General features: G+C 57.2%; 1 protein-coding gene across 1 annotated transcript; it reads right to left on the reverse strand.

Moving 5' to 3' along the window:
• Positions 1-16: 16 nt before the first annotated feature.
• LOC119092409 (protein MCM10 homolog) lies at positions 17-8144 on the reverse strand. The gene is made up of 13 exons (XM_037215371.1): positions 7184-8144; positions 6752-6914; positions 6265-6416; positions 5751-5846; positions 5302-5416; positions 4774-4800; positions 4013-4125; positions 3707-3779; positions 3506-3556; positions 2982-3120; positions 2236-2462; positions 1550-1741; positions 17-1125 (listed from the first exon to the last, which is right to left on the reverse strand). The coding sequence occupies exons 1-13, from the start codon at positions 7774-7776 to the stop codon at positions 1018-1020; spliced, it is 2049 nt and encodes a 682-aa protein (XP_037071266.1). The 5' UTR covers positions 7777-8144; the 3' UTR covers positions 17-1017.
• Positions 8145-11169: the final 3025 nt, after the last annotated feature.

Here is an 11169-nt window from a genome sequence, read left to right on the forward strand (position 1 = left end):
CGGCCCGGCCCGGCCCGCCGCCGGAGCTGCGCCCCGGAGCGTCGCCTGCCGGAGCGCCCCCGGATCCAGAGCGCGGCGTGCTGTGAGGAGGGGTCGTCGCGCTGCCAGTCCGGCGGCCCCCGCGGCTGACGGTCCCCCTGCGAGGCCCGTGGCTCCCTGGTGCGGCGAGCGGCAGTGCGCAGGCCCGGCGGTCCCGGCGCTGGTGATACTGTTTTGTTAGTGTTGTTCACGACGAAGCCACTTGTTTTCGTGTCCTGCGTGTGACTTGGGACGCTTTGGGAGCAGCGCGGTGGGTCGACCGCTGGGAGCTTTGGTTCGGCCTGAGTGCGGTTTTGAATTCGCGCGATGGACGACCGTGTGGAGGAAGCGAGGGTCGGCACCGATTAAGACATTCCATCCAGGGCTGGCTAGGTGTCGCGCCTTTCCCGCGCGCTGGGACATGCTTTTGCGAGAGCCGGGGGTTACCTGCCGATCCAACTCCTCAGCATGTCGTGCTGCGGAGACCACGTGCCCTGTGACACCGTCTCGCATACTCGACTGGGCGAGGGTTTTCTGTTCTGTACGGGAGCTTTCGGGGCTTTTGGAAACCACCGCCCGCGATCAGCTGTCTTGCCGTCCAGCGGCCGCGGTGCAGCTCGACGGACGTCACGCACGGGGAGTGACCGTCTCCGGTGTCTGCAGTTTCGCTTCAGTATGTGCATCTCACAGCCGCTACCCGTTCCAGAGGCTTTCGAAGCCCGCGAGACGCCGGGCGTCCGTCCTTCCCGTTTATTGGCGTTGCGACAGACACCGGCGGCCTGTACAATAAAATGCCCGGACCGCAGGGCGACGCGTCCCGTAACAAGGCCCATATCAGGGTGTGGCGCCGCCGGCCGTGGCGGCGACGCCGGGGGACAGGGGCGCGGACACACCACATTATCACACCGTCGGCGCGTGTGCCGGGCCCTCCATTTGTAGCATGGATGATGTCGGTACGTGGCGTGGGTGAATACACTGTGTACCCGAGCGGCGGCCGTCTCAGAACTCCAGGTTGATGTTGCGCTCCGGCACGTGGCTGTGCATGAAGGCCGCCTCGTTGCCGCGGATGGAGAGGATCTCGCTGTCCAGCTTCGGCCCGCTCCGCTCCTGGAACGCGGCGCGGTCGGGTCAGGCGTCGGCGAGGCGCGGCCCCGAACGCCGAGGCGTCCGGCTCGCACTGCGTTGACGGGGCAACGGCGGGGATGTGCAGGACTGAACGGCCCACCAGCCCGCCCACTCCGGACACGCCTGACGTCAGCCTGAACATCGGCGAAGTGTACTTATCCCCCCCCCCTGGCGTCCTCACGCTCAAAATTGTAATCCGATCAGCAGTGCCGCGTGCTTGCCCAACGTCCGGACGGCATCGCAATAAACGAAATGTCAGTCGCACGTGTAGGAGCGTTCACAACGGCTATGCATCACGCCGTAAAAGCAAGGTGCGGATCCAGTGCGGTGAGGTACATCACAACCATACAGGCAGACGATGCGCACCCTCGCGGGACGCCACGGAGCAGCACACGCCTGCCCTGACCTTGCCCATGGGCGCCTTGACCCATATCTCCTGGCCGCAGTTCTTGCAGGGCAGCTGAGGCAGCTTGTCCAGGCTGATGGTGCGGCTCTTGCAGTTCTTGCAGCTGAAGAACCGCTTGACGGCGTCCACGAGCACCGTGCCGTGGCCCTCAGACTTGCACAGGTCGGATGCGGACAGCGCCCGGTACTTGCACTGCGAGGGACCCACCACCATTTACTGGTCAATGCCGTGCTGAGAACACTCGAGTATCATGGCCACACGAGGAATGCTCTCCTGTTCGGTGCTTTCATGTGATATGGAAAGCCGTTGTGCTAAGGCGTTCAGGAGTGCGGTGGCAATGCTGCTTTGAATAAGGGCACGGTCGAACTGAAAGCAACGGTGATAGGCGCAAAGCAGCGCATTGAACTAGAGCTAGAACTTTTTATTGAACTAGAAGTCCAACTCGGCTTCCGTACTTTGCAAACAACGCTGGCAAATGTGCCAGCGGAAACGGAAGGGGCACGTCAGCACTGCCAATGGGCAAGATGGGTCCCAAAGTCGGATGGTGTGGTGGTCAGTTCGGGACAAGAAACTCTTCACACACGGCTCGGACTAAGCAAATCACATTTGTCACATGAGTGCAGACTTGACAGGGACGGGAGAACAGTCCCGCCGCCCGTGTCGGCCGACCGGCGGCGCGTGCCCACCTTCCGACAGTAGACGGCCTTGGTCTTCACCTCCCACGTGCTAAGCATCTTATTCTCGATCAGCTCCTTCTTCTCGAGCGCCTGGAAGTAATGCTCCTGGCCCTCGGAGAGCTCGGCTTCGAGCGCGGCCGCGTGCGACGAGCGCGCCTCGAGCACGGCCCGGAAGCGCGGCTCGTCCACCAGCCGCGGCCGCTTCGCCGGCGGGGCGGGCACCTCGGTCGCGTCCGCTGCAGGGAACGGTACCGTCAACACCGGCGCGGGACGGCGAAAACACCGAACGTGGGTCAGCCAAGCCATTTGTGTGGAGGTGTCGGCGCTGAAAATTTAGAACCTATTTATATCTGTTGGAATGCAGAAACAGCTGATGTCATGTAAGTGGTGACCGGCAGTGTTGCCAGGAGTAAATATGTTAGCCGGAATGACGAAGATACATTCAACCAAATCGCTCAAATGCACCCAGAAAACGTGGCCGATGGAAAATACCGAACTGCGGTACGGCATTTGTTCCAGCAGTAGTACCGTACAACCAAACTTTGCCTTACCGTGCTGCTGTACGTTAACAGTGCACTGCTGCAGGTGCTGGGGACAGATAATCTACTCGCGAAGGCAGACACATTATCACCCAACATCGACACACAATCGGCCCAAACACGTGCTGACCGCGCGGCCAGGCCGGTGCCGAGCCGAGCGAGCACCGAGGCGCTGAGTCGAGCGCCGAGCACCGAGCACCGGCGCCTCGCACCCACCCGGAGTGTTCTCGTCGACCCGGCGCGCCACGCGCTCCAGCACGGCCTGCCGGCTCTGCCCGCTGGCTCGGGCGCGGACAGCGTTCGGGTTCGCCTTCTTCACGCCGCCCGACTGTCGGAGCAGGGCCACGGCCCTGGCCTGGGAGGAGGGGAGGGCCCGGGTCAGAGCGGCGGCGGTCGGCCCAGCGACGGACGGGCGGTGACGGCGCCCGACCATGTACATGCGGAGCTGGTCTCAAGATTAGTCAGCATCGCGACAGAAGTGGACTGAAAAGAAGACTGGGGAGGTGATCTTCCAATCAAGCGCTGACTAACTGACTTCCAGTGATGTGGAGATTGCAAAGCACAAACTGAAAGGCTTCGCCCAAATTGCCCTCAATGAACAGCAATCCGTCTGGACTGAACAACACAGCACACCAGCCAACCAGATCCGGTCGGCAGAATTACACAACCCCTATAGCCCACAGCAGGCTTGCATGACCCGACCCAGCTGCCGAGGCAGGGCGGCTCACGCCCCTCCTCACCTTGTTGAGCGCGGCGGCGGTCGCGCCGGGCCGGCCGTCGTCCAGCTCCACCTGGTGCCCAGGCGGCACGTGGCGCGCCAACCGCGGCGCCGGCAGACGCTGGTCGGCCTGGCGGCGCGCCTCAGCCCGCAGCAATGCGGATGGTGCGGCGGGCGGCGCCGCCGCCGGCCGCCGCTCGTCGCTGAGGTCCGAGGAACTCGCAGCCGACGCATCGGCCGTGAGGTGCTTCAGCAGGTTGCGCGCGCCGGCGCAAGGCTTCAGCAGCATCTCACCTCTGGCGGCGGACAGGTCAAGACTGTTCTGCTACGCCTTCCGCAGATAGTGGATAGGTCTGCCGCCCCCTCCGCAGAGGGGAGAGCAAGTGGACGAACGATCCCAAAGGATCCAAACGCGCGGCAAGGAATAAGACAAACACACTAACATCACTTCAGTTTTTGTCAGGCCCTGTGCACAAGAAGCAAGCTCGGCTGGTGTGACGTGCAGCGGCTGTGCAGAGCCCGTACTCACATCTCCACGCTGTCCTCAGCCACGGTCGCGATGGCCTTGGCCTCCGCCTGAGAGATGTGCTTCAGACCCAGCGAGCTCAACTGCTTCTTCTTCGCTGTCAGGCTCTCCTCGCACTGCAGGCACAGCGTGGGCATGACACCAGCGACCGGGAATGCCCCGCGGGTGGCGTCGGTAATTGCCGGAATGCCAGTCAAAACAGATGCAAAAGCAGTTTTGAGTTCATACGAACAACGCGCCTCAGGCATTTTTTAAGGCGGTCAATAGCAAATCAACTTGGAAAACAAAACCAATCGATTCCCCACAGGCGTATGCCATGGGATTCGTAGTCCACCTGCTTCCGTGCACAACGCTTCACCATCTGACCTTTCCTCCAAAAATGACCCTAGCATGTCAATTATATAAAACCGAACTAAAGTGTTCGCTACAACCTAACTTCCCACGTTTTTATACCACCAGGCTCGCATGGTTTTAGCCGCAGTTGGTCTGCTTCTCCGCCACAGATTGACTCCCACGTCCTCCCGCGGCGGTCCGCCGGCCCGCGCTCAGGCCACAGCGCGTGCGCCTCTAGCGGTCGCAGACGGCAGCTCCCGTGCCGGCGACGCCTGGCGGCGGCGGCTGACCTGTTTCTGCAGGCGCAGGCTGCCGAGCCGCTGCCGGTCGCGCAGGCGCTGGGCGGCCGTCTCCGAGTGTCGGGCCGACGAGGCGGCCGCCAGCTGACCCTCGTGCAGCAGCGCCCCGCCGCCCAGCTGACTCTTCATCGGCCGGCGCGGCGCCACACTCGACATACCCTGCGGCGGCCGACGCGGCGCTACGTCACGGGCACATCGGGCGCAGACCCTTAACTGTCACGACACGAGCGCACTGTCACGAGCGCGCCGGGCACGGACCCTGAACACGGCGGTGGTACACTGGCTGATGTGGCTGCTGTGTGCGTGGAGGGGATCGGGACGTGCCCCACCATCAGCTCCGTTCTGTGCGTTTACAAAGCGCAGGGGAGGGCCATGGTGAATAACCCATGGATTGTCACAGGAGCGGGCTTGAAAAAACGCTGTGGTAACAGCCAACGTTCCCGACATGGCCGCGGAACGACTCGCATGGTTAAAGCAGCCGGAGCCAAGAGCCACCAGACTCAATGGCATCGATGCCACCGATTTGACGCAAGGTGAAACAGTCACAAAAACAAGCATGACTGCCACCACACAGGGACAATCACGCCCGCGGACGCCCGGCGGTCCGGCGGTCCGACGCCCCCTCCCCCCCCCCCCCCCCAGTCCGGAGACGACTCTCACCTGCAGCTCGCCCCGCTTGGCGCCCGTCTTCTTATACTCGGCGTTCATGTGGAACACGCAGACGGGACAGTGGCGCTTGTTGATGAAGCTCAGGCAGATCCGGCCGTTCTTACACCTGCAGAGGCGGTGACGTCACGCCGTCACGTAGTACTCGCATGCGGCGAAGACGGCGCCGACTGAGGAGCTATCAGCGCTCAAAACAACCTCGATGTTCGGCTGAGTGGATACAACTGGGCTGTTTCGCAGCACGGCAAACGGTTGCCCGGTAGGGAGGTCATATCGGAGGTCGGCTAAATTTTGTCGTGAGAGTGAATGACCCGCAAGGTAGCGAGGGCAAGTGTTCTCCTGCACCTTGGGAGGCAAAGAGCATTACAGAGAGGATTGCCCAAACTGAGTCGACGCCACATACAGGAACATTGGGTGACTGCCAATCAGTCAGTAATGCTCACTTGGCCTTGCAGAAATCCAGATCGGGTGAAGTGCCAAGCATTATGCAGTGTTTGGCGGAGTTCACGGACAGAGTTATCCCTGATCCGTCCATTTCTCTGCAACCGGGTCATCAGCCAAGTCACAACCACAATTCTTCAGCCCGGATGGCGTCACGGACGCTCTGTGTTTCCGAAAGTAACCTGTGTCGACATTCTGACCTGGTAAGATTTGCATCAGAGAACAAAATACAACACACAATGTACTGTAATGTTTATGCGGCATTGTCATACTGGAATTCACGTAAGATGTGCGTTTGCATTATCAAAAGCAAAAAGATCAAAAGTAACCAATAGCAAGAGGGACGACGCACTAAAGAGTCTGCAATGAACTGTAAACTGAAATGTCAACACAATCAAATCTAGTCCCTCCAAAACACAGCCGACTGACTTCGCTGAACCACCACCTTCTCTAACCCAGCGTCACTCCATCCCAAAGACGTCCTACCCGCCGAAGCCAGTCCCTCCGTCCACCTACTTCTCCTTCATGACCTTGCAGCCGGCCAGCGCGACCACGGTGCCGACGGAGGTCTTCCAGAGGCCGCCGTGGGCGTCCCCGAACAGCATCACCTTGGCCGGCTTCTGGCAGTCGATGAGGTCGGTCAGCGTCCAGGAGGAGTAGGTCGAGCCCTGAGGACGAGCCGGCCAGCCGGTCACAGGGCCGGCAATCTCAGGCGGAGGCACAGTCTCAGGGTCGCGTCGCCGGCTGTCCGGTCCACCAGCGCCGCCCAGCTCTTAAAAGTAGCTCTGCGGCTACGGCCGGGACCACATGGGTGTTCATTTCCTCGATCCTGTCCGACTTGCCGTGCACCGGGCGGGCCCGTGATGGCTAAATCAGCAGTGACACAGCCTGACAACGTCTGCCAGCTGAGGCGCACACCCGTACAACCGGCCCGAGCCCGCTTCGCCGCACCCGCGGCCCCCGACGCGTCCCGAGCCGGCTCCCCTCCGCACCCCGCACTGACCTTCTGTGAGGTGCGCGGCTCGGACTTGCGCGCGATGACGCCGATGGTGACCCAGTCGCCGGGTATACCCTCCCCACGGACGTGACTCCCCAGCTGGCTGATCCGGATCAGCTGCTTGTCCTGCATGCAGTCGCGCAGCTCGGCCTGCGAGAGCCGTGGGTTGCTGCGGCACGTGAGCGCGGCCGTCACACGTGGCGCCGTTCACCGCGTAGCATCCACACTCGGACATTCACGCATTTAGTGCACATGAGGACGGAGCGAGCCGATACAGAAGTGTTTTAAAACATGTCAAGTGCGGAGCTCGACACAATTACGTCGATGTGCCATAAATACGTGCACAAAAAACATAGTTGGCATTAAACGTCTTTGCCGCAGCCGGCGACACCAATGGACACACACAGCCACGCATGACGACGTCACAGGCGCACTCACATCACGCTCATGCGGGCGAACGAATCCAGCATGACTTCCTCGTGCGGCTGCTCGGGCGCCGCCGGCCGGCCGCCATCGGCGCGGCGGGCCGCCACCTTCGGCCGCATCTCGCGCTTGGTGGCCCGGTTCACGTGCTCGGCGCGCTCCTGGAGGCGGTCGCGCGCCGAGCTGGAGGCGGCGCCGTGCGCCAGACGCTTCACCTGGCGCCCGAAGTCGTTGTACTTGGTCTCGAACGGCGTGCGGTTGTCCTCGTCCTCGCTGGAGTCGGTGTCGCCGCCGTGCACGTGGCTCTGGGGCCGGCGCAGCATGGCGCGCAGACGCTCCTCGCGCGCGCCGGCCTCCGCCGAGGAGGACGGCACGTCGCGCACCACGCGCGCCGCCACCAGGCCCGTGGTATCGAGGAACTTGGACTTGTTCGGCGAGGCTGGCTTCTTGATCTTGCTGACAACGTCCTGGAGACTTTGGGCGCGGACTTGGCGTGCTTCCTCTTCCTTCAGCATGGCCAGCTTGGCCTCGAGAGCTTGGATCTCGGTCTCAGTTGGGTCGTCTTCGTCCACTGCCGCTGCAGCCCTCATCGGCCCGTGCCTCGTCATCAGAGAGTGTCAGATCGGACTCGACCCTCTGCAACGCTACATCTGACACAGCCAAGGCTGCTGAGGCTGGCTGGAACTGTGTCGTGACGAGGTTGACGCGGATGTGGGAGACGCTGCCACCGCGTCCAATGACACATTTCTTGGCTTGCTTCTGTAGGCTATCATCAACATCAAATGTCTTTCCAGCAGACATGGAAATTTTTCCCTTCAAATTTATCTTGCAGATCTTGCTTTTCTGCTTTATCAGGTTCGCTGGTCACATCCTTGTGGGATCCACCACCCTGAGTAGCATCTCCAGTATCACCATCAACCAAAGCAAACAACCCATCATCATCTTCATCCTAGGAGAGCAGCAAGATCCTCCAGAGCTAGGGCTGAAAAGAATTGCTTTTATCAGATGAAAAGTAATACAGCAGCGCCCACATAAAAAAGAAGGGCAGAAGGAAACAAATAGAGAAGAAAGGACTCAGAGAAAGAAGATGTTTGCCATAAGATTTCTGGAGCCTTTCATTCATAGTTTGTTCCAGTGATGGTATTCTGTGGAGCACATTACACCTGAATAATCTGTCAAGGCGTTTGGGAGTGGAACTAAAAACAATGCAGGACAAATACTTGATGAAGATAGTGAGCAAACTATTCATGCATCCTTACTGTCATCTTCCATGCTGCAAGGACTGGTTGTGATGTCTGATTAAACAAAGATAAGTCAGGTCATAAAATTGGAATGCAAGAAATGGCCATGTTTTAAAGCAGCTTGGTTTGATCAGATAACATATTGTACCTAAGTGCTTTAGAAAAGTGGATGGGACCAGCTAGTGGAACAGGGACTAGTTAATGAGCAACCACACTTCATGGCATGGACATTATGCAAGCCATATTTTAGGCATGACATTTGACTGCAAAAATCTGAATGGTAGCGGGCTCAGGATCATGGGGCTGGCCAGAGTGCAGTATGACATCTTATCAACTCAGCTAAACTGGTTGGAGGGCAAGCAGTGCACCAAAGGGCATATGTCTGTGCAACCCTGTTATTAGCTCATCCACACATGTCATCATGACATAAAACAGAGGAGTATGTTGATAATATGATAAAATCAAATGCCAGTCATCAGTTCATATGGTCACAGCCATCACCTATGTGCACACACTGTGACACAAACTTGGACACATTATTCGCTCATGTCTTTCCTTGCTAGCAGTATCTTCATGCTGCATTATCTTGGACTTCTAAACCAGGCTCAATGCACACAGCAAAGCATGACACTATTTTGATCTTATGATCACACTTACAGCACCATTAAGTTGGTGCTGCAGCTGGCTAGAGTAAAGCTGTACATTTTAAGTAAGTGTCCATTAACTGCCCAACTTTAAGTTTGATGACATAACAAGCACTACAAATCTGAGCCTTACGCTGTTAGAACATAAACCTACATATTCTGTAATGTAGCCCTCCATACAAATGTACTTGAATGCCATCCAGAAAATGCCAACATTTTAGAGTAGATAGCCAATGGAAGCCCAGATACACCTTAAAACAGAGTGAACATACGGTCACATGCAAAATCATTTGTTTATCCAACTGTGCGCTAGGCATCCTTACATGCAAAGGCACACCCTTAGTTGAAATGGGAAAGAAACGAAAACATCTAAATTATAAACTGTTGCATGCACAACATAACTTTATATCTGGACAGATGTGGTATGTGTTGTGTTATATACCTCCTCACACAGTAAATTCATTCCCAGTCCACGTTTATTTCTTGTCATTCATAATGCGGCCACCTCCCCAAAATGTTGAATAAAAACCTAAACGCTGATAGCGAGCACTCACCACGCTCAACACCAACGTCCTCTCCCAATCGCACAAAACACGGGGCTTCGTTCCCCTGAGGAACCGTGGGTCCCCTGGTCTCCTCAAGGGCATACGGTTCCCCTTGACTGTCCTGGAGAAGGAGAGACCCGGTCTCAAGGCTATATAACGCCTGGGCTCAGAACGAAAATAAACCGCCGATATCGTGTGTTTCGCGCCACTACTTGTATCCGTGAACAAGAAACCCGCGAAAATATCAGAGAAGAGTATCTGCAAGAAACTCCATAAGTTCTCGACTTTTGCTGTGCAACGGGCCTTGGTCTTAGCGCTTTTTTATGCGTCAGACGCATCTTAAGAAATGCAAAGCCTGTATTGAATGATTCACTTGCTGGCAATTGCCAGTTGCAGCGCCACAAACACAAAGTATATAGTAAATTAAAACCGTCCTCCATGTGAGTGCGTTTGCTAGTTTACTTCCGTCGACGGCCTCCAACGACGGCGAACGATACCAACGGCGGACGCTACATCTAAGGTTCCAGGAAAAAAGTCGAGTGGAGAGATTCCACGACAGAAAGTCGACGGGAGTAAAAGTCGTCAGGGTTAAAGTCGAATCGAAAAAAGTGGAAAGGGGACAAAATCGAGGGACAAAAAGTCGAAAGGAACAGACGCACGTCAAGTCAGAAATATTAAAAAACAGAAAGTTCACCGGTGATACGCCCCGGCATGACTGATGGATTAATCTGCGGTCACGCGTAGAAACAGATAGGAATGAATGGGACTGCATGGGACGGAACGGGAGCGAGCGACCGGACGGAAGCCAGTCCCACCAGAAGGAAACGGGCAAGAAGGAGAGCTGCGGCCGGATCGTATGAGAGCCAGACGAGGCCAGGTGGGACATCATGGGACGGTATCGGGCGGCACAGAACGAGACCACGCTACCCGGATCTCAGACAGCTCGAGACCCCGGAAGTGGTCGACAGGGAACAAGACGAGACAGAACGAGTCCAGACGCGACCAGACGGAACCCAACAAAACCGGACGAACCTTACGAAGCAGGGGATCAGACAGGGCATGTGAGCATGATACTGTCTGACCAGACAGGACGGGACCAGACAAAATCTCAGGTGAATGCTGTTAAATCTGCTACATAAGGGCCTTAATGCGACGCAAAGTACATGCTTCAACTTTCGCAACGGGGAACGGTATAAGCAAGGCGGCCGCAAAACAGCTTACAGTGTGTGTTGTGTGACTGTGTCGGCAGTGAACCTGGATATTTGATGAACCATTTAAACTTGATGACTTGAAAACTTGATGAACTTTAAAACGCTCACATTGTGTTTTTGTGTTTTTTTTTTGTCGTGACAAAAGTCCAACCTCTGGTTTTTCGGCTGGGACCGTAGTTTTGCGAATGAGCTGGGGAGGAAAGGAGAGGGGGGCGGGATGGAACAAGGGAAATTACATAACCTATCTCAAAACGCCAACAAATAGATTCCAAAACGTACACTTTCCTGCTCTCATGCCCGATGCGACATCACTCAAACATTCAACGGATGCTAAGCGTGCCGTTGCCGCCGTTGTTAGCA

The sequence above is a fragment of the Pollicipes pollicipes genome, unplaced genomic scaffold, assembly GCF_011947565.3.
Source record: "Pollicipes pollicipes isolate AB1234 unplaced genomic scaffold, Ppol_2.1 Scaffold_3447;HRSCAF=4054_pilon_pilon_pilon, whole genome shotgun sequence".
NCBI lineage: Eukaryota > Metazoa > Arthropoda > Thecostraca > Pollicipedomorpha > Pollicipedidae > Pollicipes > Pollicipes pollicipes.